The 23,291-nt window shown below is 44.5% G+C and overlaps 2 protein-coding genes across 4 annotated transcripts in view; one reads left to right on the top strand and one right to left on the bottom strand.

The window, feature by feature from the left end:
• LOC140312735 (endothelial PAS domain-containing protein 1-like) overlaps positions 1–23,291 on the top strand; it is a 486,153-nt gene that overhangs the window by 246,027 nt on the left and 216,835 nt on the right. The gene's annotated exons all lie outside the window — the stretch shown is intronic.
• Positions 1–23,291, bottom strand: part of arfgef3 (ARFGEF family member 3) — a 53,984-nt gene that overhangs the window by 27,248 nt on the left and 3,445 nt on the right. For all 3 annotated transcript variants that reach the window (XM_072390514.1, XM_072390515.1, XM_072390516.1), the window contains exons 3-22: positions 21,583–21,664; positions 21,373–21,507; positions 21,124–21,192; positions 16,914–17,030; positions 15,396–15,441; positions 14,510–14,594; positions 13,452–13,556; positions 13,168–13,292; positions 12,828–13,075; positions 12,583–12,695; positions 12,360–12,492; positions 11,189–11,772; positions 10,632–10,984; positions 10,098–10,264; positions 9,851–10,016; positions 9,462–9,569; positions 8,431–8,646; positions 7,583–7,693; positions 5,889–6,039; positions 5,485–5,799 (exon numbers count right to left, since the gene is read on the bottom strand). In XM_072390514.1, the coding sequence (XP_072246615.1) occupies positions 5,485–5,799; positions 5,889–6,039; positions 7,583–7,693; positions 8,431–8,646; positions 9,462–9,569; positions 9,851–10,016; positions 10,098–10,264; positions 10,632–10,984; positions 11,189–11,772; positions 12,360–12,492; positions 12,583–12,695; positions 12,828–13,075; positions 13,168–13,292; positions 13,452–13,556; positions 14,510–14,594; positions 15,396–15,441; positions 16,914–17,030; positions 21,124–21,192; positions 21,373–21,507; positions 21,583–21,664 (3,429 nt within the window). The remainder of the gene's footprint in view (positions 1–5,484; positions 5,800–5,888; positions 6,040–7,582; positions 7,694–8,430; positions 8,647–9,461; positions 9,570–9,850; positions 10,017–10,097; positions 10,265–10,631; positions 10,985–11,188; positions 11,773–12,359; positions 12,493–12,582; positions 12,696–12,827; positions 13,076–13,167; positions 13,293–13,451; positions 13,557–14,509; positions 14,595–15,395; positions 15,442–16,913; positions 17,031–21,123; positions 21,193–21,372; positions 21,508–21,582; positions 21,665–23,291) is intronic.

Below are 23,291 nucleotides of genomic sequence, written 5' to 3'. Positions count from 1 at the left end.
CACATTTAGAGTCAGAGGTAACCATGAGCACACATTTAGAGTCATAGGTAACATTTAGAGTCAGAGGTAACCATGAGCACACATTTAGAGTCATAGGTAACATTTAGAGTCAGAGGTAACCATGAGCACACATTTAGAGTCAGAGGTAACCATGAGCGCACATTTAGAGTCATAGGTAACATTTAGAGTCAGAGGTAACCATGAGCACACATTTAGAGTCATAGGTAACATTTAGAGTCAGAGGTAACCATGAGCACACATTTAGAGTCAGAGGTAACCATGAGCGCACATTTAGAGTCATAGGTAACATTTAGAGTCAGAGGTAACATTTAGAGTCAGAGGTAACCATGAGCGCACATTTAGAGTCAGAGGTAACCATGAGCGCACATTTAGAGTCAGAGGTAACCATGAGCGCACATTTAGAGTCAGAGGTAACCATGAGCGCACATTTAGAGTCAGAGGTAACCATGAGCGCACATTTAGAGTCAGAGGTAACATTTAGAGTCAGAGGTAACCATGAGCACACATTTAGAGTCAGAGGTAACCATGAGCACACATTTAGAGTCATAGGTAACATTTAGAGTCAGAGGTAACCATGAGCACACATTTAGAGTCAGAGGTAACCATGAGCGCACATTTAGAGTCAGAGGTAACCATGAGCGCACATTTAGAGTCAGAGGTAACCATGAGCGCACATTTAGAGTCATAGGTAACATTTAGAGTCAGAGGTAACCATGAGCACACATTTAGAGTCAGAGGTAACCATGAGCACACATTTAGAGTCAGAGGTAACCATGAGCGCACATTTAGAGTCATAGGTAACATTTAGAGTCAGAGGTAACCATGAGCGCACATTTAGAGTCAGAGGTAACCATGAGCGCACATTTAGAGTCAGAGGTAACCATGAGCGCACATTTAGAGTCAGAGGTAACATTTAGAGTCAGAGCTAACCATGAGCACACATTTAGAGTCAGAGGTAACCATGAGCACACATTTAGAGTCAGAGGTAACATTTAGAGTCAGAGGTAACCATGAGCACACATTTAGAGTCAGAGGTAACATTTAGAGTCAGAGGTAACCATGAGCACACATTTAGAGTCAGAGGTAACCATGAGCACACATTTAGAGTCAGAGGTAACCATGAGCACACATTTAGAGTCAGAGGTAACCATGAGCACACATTTAGAGTCAGAGGTAACCATGAGCACACATTTAGAGTCAGAGGTAACCATGAGCACACATTTAGAGTCAGAGGTAACCATGAGCACACATTTAGAGTCAGAGGTAACCATGAGCACACATTTAGAGTCAGAGGTAACCATGAGCACACATTTAGAGTCAGAGGTAACATTTAGAGTCAGAGGTAACCATGAGCACACATTTAGAGTCAGAGGTAACCATGAGCACACATTTAGAGTCAGAGGTAACCATGAGCACACATTTAGAGTCAGAGGTAACCATGAGCGCACATTTAGAGTCAGAGGTAACCATGAGCACACATTTAGAGTCAGAGGTAACCATGAGCACACATTTAGAGTCAGAGGTAACCATGAGCACACATTTAGAGTCAGAGGTAACCATGAGCACACATTTAGAGTCAGAGGTAACCACGAGCACACATTTAGAGTCAGAGGTAACCATGAGCGCACATTTAGAGTCAGAGGTAACATTTAGAGTCAGAGGTAACCATGAGCACACATTTAGAGTCAGAGGTAACCACGAGCACACATTTAGAGTCAGAGGTAACATTTAGAGTCAGAGGTAACCACGAGCACACATTTAGAGTCAGAGGTAACCATGAGCACATATTTAGAGTCAGAGGTAACCATGAGCACACATTTAGAGTCAGAGGTAACCATGAGCACACATTTAGAGTCAGAGCTAACCATGAGCACACATTTAGAGTCAGAGGTAACCATGAGCACATATTTAGAGTCAGAGGTAACCATGAGCACACATTTAGAGTCAGAGGTAACCATGAGCACACATTTAGAGTCAGAGCTAACCATGAGCACACATTTAGAGTCAGAGGTAACCACGAGCACACATTTAGAGTCAGAGGTAACCATGAGCACACATTTAGAGTCAGAGGTAACCATGAGCACACATTTAGAGTCATAGGTAACATTTAGAGTCAGAGGTAACCATGAGCACACATTTAGAGTCAGAGCTAACCATGAGCACACATTTAGAGTCAGAGGTAACCACGAGCACACATTTAGAGTCAGAGGTAACCACGAGCACACATTTAGAGTCAGAGGTAACCATGAGCACACATTTAGAGTCAGAGGTAACCACGAGCACACATTTAGAGTCAGAGGTAACCATGAGCACACATTTAGAGTCAGAGGTAACCATGAGCACACATTTAGAGTCAGAGGTAACCACGAGCACACATTTAGAGTCAGAGGTAACATTTAGAGTCAGAGGTAACCATGAGCACACATTTAGAGTCAGAGGTAACATTTAGAGTCAGAGGTAACCACGAGCACACATTTAGAGTCAGAGGTAACCATGAGCACACATTTAGAGTCAGAGGTAACCATGAGCACACATTTAGAGTCAGAGGTAACATTTAGAGTCAGAGGTAACATTTAGAGTCAGAGGTAACATTTAGAGTCAGAGGTAACCACGAGCACACATTTAGAGTCAGAGGTAACCACGAGCGCACATTTAGAGTCAGAGGTAACCATGAGCACACATTTAGAGTCAGAGGTAACCATGAGCACACATTTAGAGTCAGAGGTAACCATGAGCACACATTTAGAGTCAGAGGTAACCATGAGCACACATTTAGAGTCAGAGGTAACCATGAGCGCACATTTAGAGTCAGAGGTAACCATGAGCACACATTTAGAGTCAGAGGTAACCATGAGCACACATTTAGAGTCAGAGGTAACCACGAGCGCACATTTAGAGTCAGAGGTAACCACGAGCGCACATTTAGAGTCAGAGCTAACCATGAGCACACATTTAGAGTCAGAGGTAACCATGAGCGCACATTTAGAGTCAGAGCTAACCATGAGCACACATTTAGAGTCAGAGGTAACATTTAGAGTCAGAGCTAACCATGAGCACACATTTAGAGTCAGAGCTAACCATGAGCACACATTTAGAGTCAGAGCTAACCATGAGCGCACATTTAGAGTCAGAGCTAACATTTAGAGTCAGAGCTAACCATGAGCACACATTTAGAGTCAGAGCTAACGATGAGCACACATTTAGAGTCAGAGGTAACATTTAGAGTCAGAGGTAACCATGAGCACACATTTAGAGTCAGAGGTAACCATGAGCACACATTTAGAGTCAGAGGTAACCACGAGCACATATTTAGAGTCAGAGGTAACCACGAGCACATATTTAGAGTCAGAGGTAACATTTAGAGTCAGAGGTAACCATGAGCACACATTTAGAGTCAGAGGTAACCATGAGCACATATTTAGAGTCAGAGGTAACATTTAGAGTCAGAGGTAACATTTAGAGTCAGAGGTAACCATGAGCACACATTTAGAGTCAGAGGTAACATTTAGAGTCAGAGCTAACCATGAGCACACATTTAGAGTCAGAGGTAACCATGAGCACACATTTAGAGTCAGAGGTAACATTTAGAGTCAGAGCTAACCATGAGCACACATTTAGAGTCAGAGGTAACCATGAGCGCACATTTAGAGTCAGAGGTAACATTTAGAGTCAGAGGTAACATTTAGAGTCAGAGGTAACATTTAGAGTCAGAGGTAACCATGAGCACACATTTAGAGTCAGAGGTAACCATGAGCACAGGCTCACAGGTAGCTCTGCTCTGTTGCTGCCATCTCGTGCCTTTAAATCAGTTCCATCAGCAGCTCCTACTGAGCGCCAGATGTTGGAGCTTTGGCAGATAAATTCATCAGCAGAGGCTGTCGTGCTGAGCCTTTACTAACAAAGGTGCTAACAGAGGAGTGTTCGGCGTTATTTTGGGCTGTGGCACGAGTTAAAAACTGGATTTAACTTATTATGTTTCTGTTTTCATACTCACGTTATCACACAAATCCTACATTTTGCAGTCTGTGTTTAGATGTCTTTCTGTAAATCTATTCATTTTAAGACAGTAAAATGTTGAAGCTAAATTCGTGTCCTTCCATTCCTTCACTTTCATACAAGACTCAACTCTGATGACACGGCACATTTCATTATTTGAGCTTAATGAAGACAGTTTTCAGTGAAAGCAGCTAATTAACCTATCTGTAAGGAACCAGTTAAGAGAAGCTCTCATAGTGAAGTGTTGCTCGTGCACTCGTGCGTATGTGTGACCCTGTTCGAACTCGGCGCCAACATGTGTCCTGAATGACCTGACCACCAGACGACAGAGAGAACGCACTCAGAACAGATTGAGGACACACTCAGATCCGATCACGAGGAGGTTCAGGATGGTTTTATCAAATTAGTTTGTCAGAATGGGTCAGAATGGGTCAGAATGGGTCAGAATGGGTCAGAATGGGTCAGAATGGGTCAGAATGGGTCAGAATGGGTCAGCAGCTGAGCTTCCTGCCGGTCCTGGAGCTCACCTCCAACGGAAGTCTGTGAGCACGCCAGGGAATTCCAGGTAAGATGCCAGTCAAAAGCTAACAACACTGGCAATATTTCTACATCGAAACATCAGAAATGTTTACATGCCGGCGGGATTTATTCGAGAGAGAAGGCCCAGCTGTGGACTGCTTTGAAAAGATGGAACAGTAATCTCTGACAATATACTGAGGAAAGGATGTTAGGGGTGTTTATCTGCAAATAGAGCATGAAACTGAGATCCAATCCTAAGTCTGCCAGGTGCAAACATGCGTACTCGCTGTCCACTTGAGCTCTGACCACCCAGGATGCATGTTAAAGCCGAAGTGTGATCAGGTTCTGTGTCTCTGTGCTCATAAGCTGCAGGCTGAGCTCTGCGCTGCTCATGATTTCTGTGCACAGTGAAACCCTTCCTCACACACAGGTGGAGCTGCAAACCTGGAATCACACTTGTTGCAGTCTTCCTGTAGTGTGGAGTATGTTTTATGCTGTACCTCAGGCCTGTTCACTGGGAAAAAAGACTTGAAAAGGAGCGAACTGAATCAGTTCACCGAACTGAATCAGTTCACCGAACTGAATCAGTTCACCAAACTGAATCAGTTCACCGAACTGAATCAGTTCACCGAACTGAATCCTACTGGTCACACATTTGGAAAAGCTGGTTTGTGTTGTCCGAACAAGGGATGATTCGTGCTCCAGAAGTACAAATTAAACGAGCAAACACCCAGATCCCTGAATAATAAGTGTAGAGATGTCATTCATTTAAGCCACTATAAAGCACGAGGGGATTCATTTCATGGAAGATAAAATCTAAATGATCTCCATGAAGAAAACAAGCTTTATTTTAAAACAATGCAACGTGGACTTTGATGCCATAGGTTTAAAATGGAGCTGAAATGCATAAACACTGCAGTACAGTCTGTTTCGGACGTGGTATCCTACCTGTCCGCCTGTGTTGACAGCGTGCACACGGCCTTGGCCGCGTTGGTCCCGGTCATCAGGCTGCCGCTCTTCAGGTCCAGGCCTCGGCCTCCTCTGCTACCCTCCTTCAGCAGCTCCTGGATGGACAGCGGCTGGATGACCGGCTGGCTCAGGCCCAGCTCTGCCGCCTCCGGGCTGGGCTCGCAGCTCAGCTCCAGCCCCAGGTCAACGCCAGCCATCTGCTGGCTCTGCTGAGTGATGGTGGTCAGAGAGGACGGCTGCGATGAGCCGTCGCTGAAGTGGGTGTGCTCCAGTGAGCTGATGTACTCCGTCACCCTGAGAGAGGTTTGCATTATTGGGGCGTTCCACAAAGGTTTGAGTGTGTTTTTGATGCTACAGTTTCACAGCTTGCATTGTTTGTGTACCTGAAGACGTGTGGCCAGCAGTCGTGGTTGTGGCTGCCCATCTCCAGCCCTACATTCAGGATGGCGTCCATACAAAGCACGTGAGCCGTGTGGAGACGGACTCCCTGAGGACGACCGATCTGCTCCAGACGCTGCTCAACACGCTGCTTCACTGGATACACACACGAAGGAAGTCCTGGTCACAATGATGCCATCAACCGATGGACTCTTAAGAGATAATAACTAGATAATAAACTAGATAATAAACTAGATAATAACTAGATAATAACTAGATAATAACTAGATAATAAACTAGATAATAAAGCAAATTCAATGCGTTTACCTCCATTATATCAGATACTTTCTTGTTGAATGCTCTGAGCAAAACAACATGTTTCAAATCAGACTTTTACTGTGTGGGATCTGCACTTTGAAACTATAACCCCCCCCTCAAATGAATGGGTCGTCCTCAGCCTTCTGCAGAGCTTAAAGAAATAACCCATTCATTTAAATCAGGTGTGCTGGAGCAGGGAAACATGGAAAACATGCAGGGTGGGGAGCATCGAGGACCAGGATTAAGAAACACTGACTTACTCGATTCATATCAGGCCAATTTAAAGCCACATCATTATTTTTACCCTACATTTTGATTGATGCTGGCAAATGTCAAGCCTGTATGAAGTTCTAAAGCAAACAGATAATAAAAGTTAAATAAAAGCTTAGACGAGCAGTTGATAATAAATAAGCCTTCTCTGCATGCACCAGTCACTATACTATGTCTTATTTCTCATATACGAAGAGCAGATCTCTGTGCTCCGAGGTGTCCACAGCCCACTTAAAGTTGGGTTCAAGAGGTTTTGGTCCATCAGTTTCCAGACACGTACCAAACATAACTACAGAATCATGTGATTAAAAGCCTTACCAAGCCCCTCCCACTGCGAATACTGTTTATCACTGGCTGCCATGTTTGATGGATCTGTCCCACAGTGCTGTATCAAAACTGAAAAGGTAGGTTTGTCTCATCGAGGTCCAGAAGGTTTCTTTGTGAGTGTATATAGCAGGACTCGTGTGTCAGTAACGGTATGTGGAAAGTAGCCCTTACTAAAAAACAAAAAAACTATAAATACAGTGGCACCATGTGGCTGATTGGGTCCATATATGCTGCAAAACCTTCTGCTTGTATAACCCCATCAGTTCAGATCAGGCTGCAGCGTCATCATTTACAAAAACTGTGTTATCATTTGCTCACAGACTGAATTAACAATGACTTTTGTTAACTTGTGGGAGCAGTGACAGAAGCATAACTGTGGAAATACGTACAAATAAAATAAGTGTGTTCATCATAACTTTCTGCTTAAACACACCTTCGTATCGCAGAATTTTTCTTGGTCATGAATTTGTGAGACATTTGTAAGTGTTGACTTCTCAATAAAGATTTCTTTAGATGTGCTTGTAGTTCCCCAAAGTTGTCACTAGATGTCAGCGTTGATCCATTTCTTCGTCAACATCTTGACAGAGAATCACAGAGCAGAGCCCAACTGATAAATTTTTTAAATCAAGCATTGGAAATCAAATATTCATCTTTATCCTAAGCTGTGAAATAAATCATTCTCTTTGTTTCTGAGCTTCAAGCATCGAACATTTGTGCAAAGCTGACGCCACCAACTGAAAATCTGTGTATGTGTTTCTGACCGAGTCGCTGGGGCTCTCAGTACCTTGTGTGATGGCGTCTCCCATCTCTCCCACCTCCTTCTCATCCTTCTCCTCCTGCACACAGGAAGCAGCGGCCATCTGGGCTAAAGCTGATGCACAGTTGGCAGCCACACCTGACAAACACAGAATCCCACAGACGCTTTGAGTTTCATTCATTTTCTGTTAAAAACATGACTGTACGGTACGTTATATCCGTTAGTCTCGCTTCTCATCCAAACCTCTGTGTGCAAACTGTCAGCAGAGATTAAATCAAAATGTCTCATATGTCCATACAGACAGTTTAGGGTGTACACGATATTTTAGTGAGTGATTGTTACAGTATGGAGTAAGAGCTGAAATAACAGTTAGATTAGTTAAATGGTGACAGTAAAAGTATATGTTGGTGATATTTGCTGTGGTTGTGCTTGGAAAAGGAATCAACAAGTCAATTAACTTCCTTTTTTATATGTGAAACGAAAGGAAGTGCTTTTACTGACAATAATTTAAATCATCCTTTTATTAAACAAACCTGATGAGGACCAATCAGACGAGAGGAGACATCAGACACTAGCTATGCTTCAAAGATCTTAAAAGATGTCTCTTTTTTCATGATTTCACTGGTTTCCAGACACATGAACACTGATCTTTTCTAAACTTTAAACCCAGAGAAGGTAGAAATGAAAAAATAACACAAAAAAACTATAAAAACATCAAACTCAAACATTTCTGTCGTTTGTTAAGATAAAAGAATTTGAGCGGCTGTTTAACAGCTGAAACAGGCATCGAATAAAAACAGACTTTAATCTGTTCGGCAGGTAAACGTGACCGTAAACGATGTTGAAGGGAGACCCATAAAACACGTCTGACCCACCCAGGGCGCAGCTGAGCGCGGCGGCTTTGCGAAGGCCGTCCAAACTCAGGCAGATGGTGTCTCTCTCCCTCTGACTCTGCTCTTTGAGCCCTTCTGCTCCCAGCATGAAGGCCAGGCCCCTGGAGCTGCCCGCCATGCGACCCGTCAGCGGCATGGACAGCACATCGATCAAGTTCTTCCACACGCCGGTGAGGATGAAGCGTGCGAACACTGCGCCTGGATGACAAACAGAGAGGAAAACAGACCCTTTTAGGCAGAGCAGCACCGCATAGAACAACACAAGCTATCACAGCGTTGTTGTCCTTCATTTTTAGGCATGAAAGCGCTGTCGATGCTGACGAGTCAAACTGTATCTCTAAAAAACATTCATGTCATCAGGGGTGAGTCAGCAGCGGTTGCCACGGCAACAGTGGCCAATCCTTGATCCTGCGCAGGTGGATCCTGACTCATTCTTCCCTAATGTGTGCCCTCTCTCTGCACAGCTGCCCTTTTATTTTTCATTCCTTCTTCTTTCTCTGTGCACGGATGCAGAGTCACACTCAGTAATTCAACCACCGGTTTATGTGCTTCATCCTTTTAAGATAATGCGGCCACATTATCTGGAGGTTTTTCTTGAAAAGGGATCGTGTGACCGAATGATAAAAGTTGATCGATTTAAACCACTGTTACAAGTAAACTAAGAAAACAATTAAAGTCTGTCGACAAACGTGACTTATTTGATGAGTTAATCAGCTAATGTGGACTTTCCAAGAAAAACAACATTTCTGACACTAACTAATGATGTAAGTTGTTGTTCAAATCAGGCAGAAATCACATTAGCTTTTGACCCACTGATCACTTAATCTCTCCATCATATTTTTGAAGTTTTCTGGCAGTTTTCTGATAAATGGACTGTATTTGTATCGTGCTTTTCTGTCTAGTGTTTTAACACTACATGCCACATTCACCCACTCAGAACAGACGCTCCAACTTGCAGCCCGGGGAGCCGCCGACCCTCCGATTGGTAACTGACTGCCACATGAGTTACAAACCTGCCATCGTAGCGTCACTGCTAGTCTTGTCACAGCTGAATGACAACTGGCTGGACGGCCTCCTGATCAGCTGACCACCAATTGCGCTGCTGCCCAGGCCGTCAATATCTGAGAGGAGGCGTGGAAGAGGAGAGGATAGAGAGAAAACAATGAAAAACGAAGATGGGATGAAACTGGGGATGTCCAGCGAGTCCTAACCTTGATCTCATTCTAAAACAATGCACAGTTAGTACTGTTTTCTTTCTTTTTTTGCCTAATTCCAATCATTTTTAATAATTGTAATAAAATAAAGTGGAAATTATCGTGAGGACAGTGAGAAATTGCAGCAGGCAAACATTTTCACTGAAGGCAGTTCAACCCCAGAGTGATACAGAGTCTTGCATGTGCACCTGTCAGCATGGTGATGAGCGGCAGTGTGCGGTCCTCCGGGGAGCCCCAGTACCCAGCCTCAGCCAGCAGGTTGCGCTCTGAAACCTGGTGATAAAGCTCCTCGATCCAGGCCTGAGACAGAACCACGAGGACTCCGCTGCTTTGGATTAGATGCACAAAGCCCTTCTGCACAACCAGAACAAAAACAGTCACAGAACGCTGTCACAGTCAGGCTTTGGAAGGATCCGACTTTGCCTCTGCGCTCACCAAACTGAGGACGGGGGCGAGCGCTCGCCGTCTGTAGTAGTCGCAGCAGCAGAGTTTGAGATTGAGCAGCAGAGCGTAGTACGACACCAGGTAGAGACCATCTGCATTCATCAGAGACTGACAGCTCAGAGTGTCACCTGCTTCGAACCCAGGAGAGTGGATCCCACCTGAGCAGAGGAGATCTCATCAACCAACACAAAATTATCCATCCTTAAGGTTAAACTGAAGCTGAACCTTCAGGTACTCAGGTACCTGAACCTGCACAGAGGGAAGAATATGGTGGTGACGAAAGGTGGGAAAGTAAATGTGGAGAAATATGGAGGAGAGAAAGAAGTTGGAAATCTGAGGCTGAAGAGAGGATGAGGGAAGGGAATGAGTAAAGGAAAGAGTAAGGGGAGAAAAGATGCTAAAAGAGCACTAAATGGTTACTGCACAGTAAGACCAGAATCTCAGCAAATATGTGGTCTGTTTAACACACTCTGTCCTCTTCATGAACACAGAACATCTGCACTGCCCTCCTCCCTCCCTTCTTACCAGCCTGCAGTCCGGAGCAAAAAGTGGAGGAGAAGTTCTGCAGCGACAGGTCCACCTCCGTGGCAGAGGCCAGTCCCAGCAGCCGGGGCAGCAGGGCGGCCAGGGACTGGACGAACAGCCTGGCGCTCTGCTGGTCAGCCTCCTGGTTACGCAGAAGTTTGAGGGACAGGGCGGCGGTGCGCAGGGAGCGGTGACCCGGGCAGTCACGGGGCGTCTGCTGCTCCTCATCAGCCAGTGAAACATTGTCAGAGCCGATGTCGGACACATCAGAGCGCCCCGAATCTTTCTCTGCAGCCATGGAGTACTGATCACACGAGTCAAACTCTGTCCGAGACAAGTCCTGCTCCTCCATGCTGGTGGAGGAGAGAGGAGTCGTTACCCAGCCTGACTTCATTATCAGCCTTTAATTTGTGATGACGCAGCTGGTTGATTACAGGCATCTTTACTAAGAGGACTAACCTCCCACAATGGGCCCGATTATTCAGCCCATTCAACCAAATTTAGATTTTTTACATATGAAATTGTTCAAACGTTAACATTAAACTACTTTGCTGTACCTGAAGTTGCTCTCGCTGTATCGTGACCCCCCTCCGTGGTGCGACCTCGTCCTGGACTCCACAGACAGAAAGTTGGTGATGTCGGGGTAGACGAGCGCGTGACTCCTCTGCACCACGTCAGGAGGAACTATGCCTCCTCTTTCTCCAACAACTCTTTCTTTCCCTCCTCGACCCTCGACCTCCACCGTCCCACCTCTCCCCTCCGCCCTCCCGACCCCCTGATCTGGCCCGAGCACCACCTCGCGTTTGGTTGCCTCCAGGACACCAACGGATGTGGGCGAGGGAAGGCGAGCGTCCTCACCACACTCCTCAGGAGTGGTGTGACCCTGACCCAGGCCAAGGTCCCCCATCTCCAGATCCAAAGTGGTTTGGCCCGTCTCTGTGGTGATGCTGATGCTGATGTCAGGGCTGCGCTCGGTGGCTCCGGCAGGCGCCATGTTGGAAGAAGAAGAGTCCCACTGAGGCTGCTCTGAGGACAGGATGTGTCTCTGCCACCTGAAGTCGGCCTCGTTGATCTCCATGGACTCACGAGTAGACTCTGTTCCATCTTTCAGGTCGTCCAGTCGTCTGAGCAGAAGCCGAGCCTACAACATGAAACTCATCATACTCACTGCGTTCTTCCAAATAAAACTCCCTGAAAAGCTTTCAATGAGTAAAGTTTTCACCTAAAAGTCTTTCCCAGCATGAATTAAAGTGTATCATTAATGGTTGTTCCTATTCACATATGCAGGGGGGGGGATCTCATCTTTGAAGTTAACTGTGTTTTCTAATGTAAAGCCACCCCCGGCAGGAGAGGAAAACCCAGACTTGGTAAAATCAAAGGTTCCACAAGACAGAGAGATATGATGATAAACAGCTGATCACCAAACTGAACTGCGCCGTACGATACCATGTGGTGGAAAAACGCCCAGACACAGCAGTAGTGAGGGGTTGTAACCTCTCCTCACTGCACCTGTGTTCCCTCTGAACGATTCTGCTTTGTGTTCATTTGTTTCTCCACAGAGCAGCGACTCCACGCTGAGCTGAAGTGAAATAACTGCACACAGATCATGAGAACTTCAGCTGATAACGTGGTGCATGAACACACTTCCACACAGCCAGCCCCAAGAGTTTTGGTTTCTTAGGTTTGCTGCTTCTAAAAGTGTTCAACTGGCTGTGGCTTTGAGTTTACCTGCTCGGGTTGGATGCTGCGGCCTTGTGACAGTTCATCGAGTGCACTGAGAAGAGCACATGCACAGGAAACAGAGGAGTAACACGCCTCAATGCCTCCCTTCATACAAGCCTCTGTCATCCCGTCCATCACTCTGCCACGAGAAGCAGAAACAAACAAACGTGCTTTATAACCGTTTAAGACAGGTCAGGGAATTAGGTTAATGAGTTAATGCGTTACTGACAGCTTCAGCAGGTCCAGGTGGGACTTCCTCTTTGAGAAGGAGCGCTTCCTGGTTTCAGGTTCAGCTACATAAGGTCCAGCCAGATCATACAGCCGCTGTGGACTCCCTAGAATCTAACACACAGACCTCCACATTCATTTGATCTTTAAATGACATGGATGCTGACACTTTTATTAACTTTGCTGACTACCAGTGAAAATAAGCAGAAGGCTGCTTCAGCTGTGGAAAAAGTCTCCTCCTCCCACCTCCTTCATGATGCGGATGGCCTCAGTTCGGTGCTGGGGGGGCGGGTACAGCAGGATCCTGTGGTAGAGCGACTGCAGCACCGGTTTCATCGACTCCACGCAGCTCACCAGACGCACCAGCTCCGCTGCGATGTAACAAACCGTCCTCACCACAGGCGCAATGCGGGCAGGAGCGCTGGAGGAGCAGCCGGATCCTCTGCCTTGAACAGACACTCCTCTGCCCGGAGAGTCCACCTCCTGGCTGATCCCTGGGAGAGGAGACACAGAGAGACATGAAACATCAGCCCACATGTCATTGTTTGAAGCAAACATTGGGACAAAAGCGTAAAAATCCAGTTACCCTGACTGAGTCTGTCTGAGAGGCGATCTCGGTCCGGCGCCCCCGTGTAGCTGTGGTGAGAAGTAATTGTTTTATCATTGACGGGATTCCCCATGATGGCAACCAGGGACGGACACAGCTGCTTCCTGGAAGGAGAAAATAGTCACAAAGCCATTCGTAAACAGCATAAACCGGAATAATTATCACCATCGTGTGGTGATCATTTTCAATATTTTTGTCTTTAACTTGTTCTTTAACTCTTCTCAACCTAAAAAGAACGTTTAGAATTAGATTTGCAGTCTTACCACACGAGGTCTGTGAACCCCCTGGACAGGTGCATTGTGGGAGGGCAGCTGCTGAGCATGGACAGGATGCACTCCAGGTAGAGCAGCTGCAGGAGTTGGTTGTCACTGAAAGAGTCAGGAATGCTTTTTGTAGCACAGCAGCCTCTGTCTGATATTCAGTGTCCAGAACTTCCACATCTTCTGATGAACTATGAGGAAGTTTAAAAGTGCAGTTTCTCCTGTATCTAAGCTGCTTTCTTGTGTTATTTAACACTTGGAGCTAGAGAAGCTTTCACTGCTTTTATATCCTGGTTAACAGCATCATCACCATGGAGATGCAGCTGTGTCACCTACTATAGCTCACTAGTTATTCGCTGTTTACAGTGAATTTTAAAGCTTGGTTGTGCACTGAACCACATTTTGACAGCTGGGTGGATGAAAAATGTGCTGAAATCATCTTCCTGCATCAGTTACACGCAACACACAAGATTCAGAAGGCTTTCATGAGCATCTTGCCTTAAACTGAAGGAAACATACTGATGAGCCCAGAGTCTGCTCATTTAAATGACTTATGGCTCAACTTTTCCACAAACTGTACAACACTGCAGCACTTCTTAATTCTGTTTCAGCTACTGTGTCTTTAAGGCTCAGCGCCTTAAAGCAGGCTGGCAGTAAAATGGCAGAGTGCTTCTGACTTTGTGAAGTAGCTAAAAAACTGTCGTGAACTTAAAGAAGAGAGGGCTGGACTACAAACAGGGAACTTTAGGCAGTTGAAGAGAGAGTAACTTATATGGTTGAGGTTTCAAGACTTTTACATGAAGAAAAATCTATACAATGCAATGAAAGAAAGGGTAAAACCTAAAAAAGTACGATATGAGTACTTTAATGCTGCCCGTCTGGTGCGTTAGAGTCCGTCAACACATCTCTGCTCGTGGTTGTTGTTTCTTTACATTTATATAAAGCACAAAGTCAGCTCTGTTAGCTTCCTGTGCATCAAACTGAAACACTTCTAAGGACGCTATATATAGAATCATTCAGAGAAAGAATGTTACACCGATAAAGAAAAACAGCAGTGTTACCTGTCCACCGACTCCAGTTTTTCACAGAAAACCGTCAGAACTGTCACTGCATCTTCACACAGAGCCTGGCTGGTAGGAGAAATATCTGCAAATACACACACTAAATAGGTTAATCCGACAGCCACTTTATTAAGTAGGAACATGAAGTGATAAAAAACTCATTAATTCTCCTTGTATGTCTCTCACCTCATTCTCACTCTGAACCTCTGAACCTCCACTGTGAAGTGGTTTGGCTTTCTGCCTGCAGAAGCATCTATATTCACTGTTTGTCAGTGTGAAAGTAGCATAAAGCATCAGCCTCGCTGTAACCATGCGTCCGATGACTGCAATGGCTTTATAACAGATATCAAACCGTTTGTCCTCCACACAAAACATACCAGAGGGTCACTTCCAGTCACTTCCATTCAAAACACAAGAAAATAAGCCCATTGTAGACAGAAGAAAGTTGCAGAAATCATGCAAGTCACTGATCTTCATGTCTTTTGAGGCAAAAAACTGTCAAATTCATCCTGCAGGTGGCACCAAAAGAGCTTAGCCTTTGTATGGTGGTTTAACAGCTTGTAGGGCTCAGCTGTAAGCCTTAAATCACAGCCCACCAGTGTAAGCTGTGCTTGGTCTGCCTCAGGCTACACACAATCAAAATGTGCTGACTTCCTTGCACTTGCTTTCTGGGAATGTGTCAGTCCGGTCAAACTGTGTCTAAGACTGTTCAAACACATGATTTGAGGAATTTTACACTTTTCTCTTAAAGAACTATACTGTCCTTTAACTCTTCCTGGGAGGATTCTCATGCTAGACTTATCACTTTACAAAGGATGATATAAAGTACAGTCTTCTATGAAAGGTTATACAGTCTGTAAGTGTATAAGGCACTGAGAGTGAATACCTCTTCTCTGCAGAGGTGGGGCAGTCACCTCGTCTCCTTCGGTACCCTGAGGAGGAGCAAACAGTAGGAAGCTTATTTACTACGTGTGACTTTTTAAGTTGTTTTATGTCAACAACAAATTAGGATATCAGCAGTTAGTTGTTGATTAGAGAAACTGCCTAAATGGTTGGATGTTCGGTCTGTGAAAGTTGAAATAAACTAAAGGAAAAGCACCCAATTTAAATTCTTAAATGTTCCCACTCTTCTGTCCAGCGTTGCTTCAGCTCATTGAGGTTTGCAGCATTGGTTTCTGCACAGCTCTCTTAAGGTCCCACCACAGCATCTCAGTCAGGCTGAGGTCTGGACTCTGACTGGACCATTGCAACACCTTGATTCTTTTCTTTTTCCCACATTCTGCTGTAGATCTGCTGCTGTGTTTGGGATCTTTGTCCTGTTGATGAGCCAGTTTCAGCCCAGCTTTAGCTGTGGGACAGATGGCCTCACATTTGACTCTAGAATACTTTGGTATCCAGAGGAGTTCATGGTGGACTCAATGACTGCAAGGTGCCCAGGTCCTGTGGCTGCAGAACCAGCCCAGATCATCAGCCCTCCACCACCGTGCTTGACAGCTGGTATGAGGTGTTTGTGCTGATATGCTGTGTTTGGTTTCCTCCAAACGTGCTGCTGTGCATTAGGACCAAACATCTCCACTTTGGTCTGGTCTGTCCAAAGGACATTGTTCCAGAAGTCTTGAGCTTTGTTCAGATGCAGCTTTGCAAACCTAAGCTGTGCTGCCATGTTCTTTTTAGAGAGAAGAGGCTTTCTCCTGCAGCCCTTCCAAACAAGCCATCCTTGTTCAGTCTTTTTCTAACTGTGCTGTCATGACCTTTAACCTTTAACATGCTAACTGAGGCCTGTAGAGTCTGAGATGTAGCTCTGGGCTTTTTCACCTTGGGGTGACCTTTAACCTTTAACATGCTAACTGAGGCCTGTAGAGTCTGAGATGTAGCTCTGGGCTTCTTCACCTTGGGGTGAACTTGCTGGGACGTCCACTCCTGGGAAGATTGACAGCTGTCCTGAATGTTTTCCACTTGTGAATAATCTTTCTCTCTGTAGAATGATGGACTCCAGATAGTTTGGAAATGGCCTTATAACCCTTCCCAGACTGATGGGCAGCAGCAGCTGCTTCTCTAAGATCATTGCTAATGTCTTTCCTTCCTGATGATCCATTAATCAGAGCATTGATCAGCAGCTCCTGGCTGCTACTTACCCTCTTAGTTCCCGTCGAAGCAGTACAGGTGGACTTTATCTTAGTTTTGGTTAAATAAAAAATGTGTTGTTGTTGGTCATCTGAGGACATATTTACCAAATCATTTTTTCTGCTAAGTAAACCCTTAAAAACTGAAAGAGGGTACAGTTTATTTTTCTTATGTATCAGAGCCTCTGTGTTCACTTGGTTTAAATGTGGTGGTGTCTGTGCAGCATATGCATGTGTGTGCCTGTTAATGCCTCCGCTGTGCTGCCTCTGTCCCATCTGACCTCTTGTCTGTGCCGCAGCTGCAGCGTCAGGTCTCCCAGTATCTGGCTCAGGGTGGCTCGCACTGCCGTGTTGATGCTGCGATGGTGACAGCTGGACACGTAGGTCTCGATGCACACCTACACACAGACACACGCCTGTCAGTGGGTGATCACACAAACAGAAAAGCCATGACGCACAGTCTCAGGTAAGCATCACAGGCAGACACTGTCAAGGAGATTTACAAGTTTCCATGGCGTCACAGGTTACTACGGAAACCACATGGAGGAGCGTCAGGGAGCACATGGATGTAATGTCAGCCTGTCAAACATCTTCCTGTCAGATTAGAAGGTCACAGTGAGCACAATATGGATCTTTGGAAGGTCAGACAGTCGGTAACTGAACACGTACAGACACACGCACGCACGCACGTGCACACACACACACACACGCACACACACACACACACACACACACACATATAACACGTGCTTTCCAGTGGACACTTTTATCAAACAGATGCTGATGTTTCTTTAGGATATCACAAGCTTTTTAGTTTGCATGCTTCACCTCACTGTTATCACTCACAAAGAGTCTGCAGAAAACTGAGCGGCAGGCTAAATAAACTCCAAACATTTCTGGATCTGTTGGAAGATGGTATGTTACAGGATGGGATAGTTCAGTTTAGTTTGGGAATTAGAGGAGCTTTGCTTGGTGTGAATCAACACAACTGGTGAGGAAACTGTTTGGAAAGAAACAGCACTGCTACTATTCTGATTTACCGGTCATAGTAACTGTGGACTTTACTTGGCCTGAGCTCATCATAACAGAGACTCTATATTGGATTATTTCACTCTAGAATGACCAGTTCGACATTACAAATGACAAATCCAAAAGATCCTGGAATAATGTTTGGTTTGATTAAATCTGGAAAACACAAACCCTCAGAAGAAGGGGGCTGGGACTAAGAGAAGAGGCAGAAAGAACGTTAACAATGAGATTTATTTAACAACCTGCCACAGATCTGTTCTCAGCACAGAGCGGTCGACAACCCGCTGCCCTCTCATGTGGAGGCTGAATAATGACCAAATCAGCTACTTATATTCAGATTTAATGTCTCAGCAACCTACAGGATGTTTTACCACCTGAGCCTAATCAATAGAGGAAAAAGAAAATCAATACATCCTCCACTATGGGACTTTAAAGCTGCAGTGACTTTGCATTCATGCCTTTAGGCGAAAAGAGTACATTATAGTTTAAAAACCAGCATTCAGTCTAATTATGAATGTGATAAAGTCAGTGTCTTTAACCTGATAAAATGAGATTAAGTTTGTAAATTACAAACAAACACATTTTACTCTCAGTTCATTTTTAATTTAGTCGCTTTGGATAAAAGCGTCGGTCAAATGAAAAATCATGAACATAAGCTGCTGGAGGACTGAAACAGTGATGCTAAGTGTCTTATTATGTGGTGCATGCATACAGTGACCCTGAAGAACAAAACACACCAAAAGAGAAAATACTGAATGCAATGGGTTGGAAACCAAGATTTAAGGGGGAAAACAGAAAAGGGCAACTTTTAATCTTTTTTAAAGATCTGGGATGGGATGAAATCTGGTCTAAGTTGGTCAAATCTGGACTGAGACCTAATGAGATACCAAAGATGTCGAGTGTTACTTCAAGGTGTTAAAATGTTAGATGTGGGACAGTCTAGTCCAGCTTTGACAGTCTTTTAGTTTTTCATCTCGATGTGATCTAAGAAGGAAACAGTGAAATGGCCCTTTTCTGATTTCCTATAACTATCGATTGGAAATCAATTTTAAGATTGTGTTGTTGGAAGCAGATTAAAACAGCGATTAAAACAGCTCAATTAATGTTCTTAGTTGAAGGGACCGATGCTAGCTGCAGGAAATGCTAGCTGCAGAAACAGGAAATGACATCATTGTTGCAATGACCTCAGGTTCTGTCCAATCACAAGCAAGTTCTGTTGCCTTTACCTTCTCCAGTGTTGTTGTGTTCTCTTTAGTTGCTTTTATCTGGATTTCAGGGTCAGCATACATGTGTTAAGCAGAAAAGAGCAGCTAATGCTTCTCTGTTCGCAACAAAGTGGCTGGTGTAGAATTTCACTGCATTTCCAATCAGCTGTCAAACTAATTTAAACCCTTTTATTGACTTTATGCTCATCAGACACTGAGGTTTCTGATCAGCATTCGTGTTTAAAGCTTCAGCTTTGGAGCAAAGAAACTCCAACATTTAAGAAACAGACCAAGAAGCAGTTTCTAGTTTTGCTTTTAACAAAAAAGTAAACTGTTACTGGAGTCAACTAGCTGCTGGGAAAATACTTAAAGTTATTCAGTCAGAAGTGTCTGCAGTTCAAAAGTGTGAAATCTGATAAAAACCTCAAGCTGACGGTGTTTCAGACTGAATAAATCCTGAGCGTTAGGAACCGGACTGTTTCAGGGGGATGTTAGCGATAATGGAGTGCTGGTGACAACCTTTCCAGACACTCTGAGTTATGACCCAACAGAAACATACACGCACACCAGATGGTGGCACACATTAGCACATCATGTTGACCAGGTTTTTATGGGCTGTTAATGGGTCCCAAACAGATCCTGCATACAGGAAGCACTGCTGCTGCTGCTGCTGCTGCTGCTGAGAGGAGTGATGCTACAATGACAGTTAGCAAAGTGTGGAATTTAGCTGGAACATTTTCCAAGCCTGGTTAAGTATGGAGGAAAGTGGGTTTCCAGACATTATCCCTAGTCTAGTTACTAAGAATGACCTGGTTAATGCTTTTCTGATGCAACTTGAATAAAGTACCGTGCATTGGTGCTGTGGTAAATGATTTGTAGCAGCTGCAGTAAATATCTGGCAACATAAATATCCACCACTGGATTTTACAACCATGTGCAGTAAATGTTTGCACTCATATGTGATGGCCTGAAAAATCAGCTTTAAAGTCTGGACATTTGAGCGTAAAAATGTATAAAATGTTGAAATGGAAAATGAGAAGGAACCCCAAATACTCCAAATAAATAGCAAACCCATCCAGTTAGAGGAAGCTAACTGATAAAAACACAAAAAGACACCAGTAGATTTACACTTTGCATTGTTTAGCCTTAAAATCAGGCAAAGTTTGGTGGACTTCCTGGTGGTTTGGTTGGCTTGTTTCATAGCAAACATCTTCATCTAAAATGTTCCTCCTCTTCTTTGTTTGTGTATTTGAAAAACCTGCACCTGTTCATGCCCGTGTGTGTGCTTGCAGGTCAACTCATCCCACTTTTCTGAACAACTGATAACCACATGAGGAGAGTCGGACAAAGAAAAGCTTTATCTGTAAAAACAGACTGAGCCAAAGGTCTGTCTGGTGTACAAACACTTCACTTTTCTTTTTAAAGGACTGATACCATCTGTCACCAGCAGACAGCGATGATCCAATCAATGATGTGCCCTTGAAAAATAGGGTTAGGTTTTTTTTGCTTTTATCTGAGGTAAAAGTTATTGGTTGCTTCTTGTTTTAATTTCCACAAACTGCTGTCTTGAGGGTTTCTGTTGGCATCACCTGGAGCCCACCGCCACCCCTAAAGCCACCTGAAAAGCTGTCTTTCTGTCCCTCTGAGATGAGCTGGAGTCCAGAGAACTGGGCCGTGGTTCTGCACAGAGCTGATATATGGCTTCCTGCTTGTGTAAAACAGTCTCAGGTTACATTTCTGCAGCTTTGGACTGAACATATATAACATATATTGATCATGGTGGCCTGACGGTTTCTCCTGCAGTGCTGCCTGAGGGCTCCGAGCTCCTCCAGCAGAGGTTTCTGTCCTTGGCCCCAGACTCCCTGAATCTGTTCACAATATTCTGCTCTGTAGATGCTGAAAGACCAAAGTTCTTTACAGTCTGACTCTGAGAAATCCTTTTATACCCAATCCTGACACCAATTAATCTGCTTTATCTTATTTTTTGACAACCTAACTTTTACACTAAATCCAAGATTTGTTCATATTTTCTAAATATAATCAAGTTGATCAATGAGGACACTGAAAATCCTTTCTTTGGACTCATGTGTTAAATAAAGGTTCAAACTAATTAAGAAAGTGAGGAATTTTTATTGTATTTTACAAAATTTGTTAAATTTCCACCAATGAGTTTTGTACACCTGTTCGCAGCTGAATAAGGAGCCTATAATTATAATTAAATGTATAATAAACACATCAGTCTCTCCAGCCGTCTCACCTGAGCAATCTGCAGAATGGAGCCACCGTTTATCTCAAAGTTGGGCGAGTAAGTGATGCACAGCAGCACCTGAACACACAGCAGAGGGACACTCTTCATTCAGAGGACTGGGATGTAACATAACAGCCCAGTGAAAGTGAAGTAATTCAAGTAAATACTACTGTCAAACACACAGTATTACTCTTATTTAGGCGAGTCTGTACAGTTTGGAGTAAAGATAACCAAATCAAACTACATATCAGTTTTTACCTTCATAACTTCCACCTGCAAGTCTTCGTGGAGCGACGGGGTGACTCTGATGGCCTCCAACATCTGGCCGACCAGCTGTTTGTCCAGCACCTCCACAGTAACGCCGCCCACAAACCTGTCGTCACACAGCAGCTTCTACATGGACAGAAGCACAGCGCCTCAGTTTTGGATTCAGATAGAGGCAGAAATGCTCTCGATTCTTTGCTGTACCTGCATGCCAGCGAGTGCCGTCTGTCCCAGTTTGGTGTTTTTAGACTCCAGAGCCATTTGGAGAGGCAGCAGGCAGCGCTCTCTGAAGATCAAAATATAGGACAGAACTAACGTTTCTCAAGGCTGCACTTGAAATCTGAGATGAACATTTGCATCCAGTGACATAATCTGCCATATTCAGATATTTATACAAATACAACCAGAGAACGGGAAGAAAAGCAAAAAAAAACAACCAGAAAATCATCAAAGATGCAAACATCTGTGTTGTATATGGGAAATATAAAAGCTGCCATGACACACACACCCATGGAATCTGAAGAAAGCACAAATGTTTCACAGTAGCTGTTCCAGTCCAGCTGTGAAGGTAAAGCCCTGCGCATGCACAGCCTTTCACACACATCTCTTCTTCTGTTGAAGAGGCCACAGAGATGCTGTGGTGCAGGGCTGGAAACCGAAGTTGTGAACTGCGGCATCTCAGGCCCAACGATAAGTGTACTTCAAAACAAGTCAAACGCACATCGTTTTTAGGTTCACAAACTTCTCTGGGGTTGCTTTAAACCGTGTCCGTAAGGGATAATTTTTTCTCTGACTACAGCAGTTAACAGGAAATGAGAAACTGGAGAACTGAGGAGAACACGGATCAGCAGAATGTGAGAAAGAACTGTATAAAGTTCAAGCTCTGACGGATATCAAATCACAGCTGGATGGAGCTTCTATCTTCACATTTAATGAAGCCCACTGCCTCTCTAACTCTGTATCTTTAGCTCTGCCCCAATAGTGTTGATGGTAAAATCATTTAAAATGCTGAGATGTGACCAACTAATCAAATGTCTTCAGTAACGGTCAGAAAAAAAGTCAAAATGACTTTCCTAAAACTAAATAAAATGTATTTTATATATGTATATTAGTTCAGGACTACATGGTGGTTTGGAGATTCAGCCAAAGGGTCCCTGGTTCGGATCCCAGCAGGTTCGAATCCCAGCCGGTTCGAGTCCCAGCCGGTTCGAATCCCAGCCGGTTCGACTCCCAGCCGGTTCGACTCCCAGCAGGTTCGAATCCCAGCAGGTTCGAATCCCAGCAGGTTCGAATCCCAGCCGGTTCGAATCCCAGCAGGTTCGAATCTCAGCCGGTTCGAATCCCAGCCGGTTCGAATCCCAGCCGGTTCGACTCCCAGCAGGTTCGAATCCCAGCAGGTTCGAATCCCAGCAGGTTCGAATCCCAGCCGGTTCGAATCCCAGCAGGTTCGAATCCCAGCCGGTTCGACTCCCAGCAGGTTCGAATCCCAGCAGGTTCGAATCCCAGCAGGTTCGAATCCCAGCAGGTTCGAATCCCAGCCGGGTTCGAATCCCAGCCGGTTCGAATCCCAGCAGGTTCTTTCTATGGGGAGTTTGAATTTATTCATACAGCACTTTTCACAGATAAAAATCACAAAGTGCTTCATGTCATTACAATGTCATTACAATGTCATTACAATAAAAACAGAAGTGAAATGAAAGCTTGTCTGTATAAAAATGTCTTCAGCTGCTTTTTAAAAGAGGCACAGCGGAGGAGAATTACGCAACCTTGGTGCCACTGCCTGAAAAGCCCGATCATCACAGGTTTGAACCCAGTGCCTGGGGTCACTTTTTTCTAGCCCACTTTGTATCAGCTTTATATGTGCAAGTTGGATGAAGAATGCAGTCATTCCTGGCTGGTGGTGTCTTCTAAAT

The sequence above is a fragment of the Leuresthes tenuis genome, unplaced genomic scaffold (assembly GCF_036924035.1).
Source record: "Leuresthes tenuis unplaced genomic scaffold, fLeuTen1.0.hap1 SCAF_8, whole genome shotgun sequence".
Lineage (NCBI taxonomy): Eukaryota > Metazoa > Chordata > Actinopteri > Atheriniformes > Atherinopsidae > Leuresthes > Leuresthes tenuis.
Note: the sequence above shows the minus strand (reverse complement) of the source record. Positions and strands in the feature narration are given on the sequence as shown.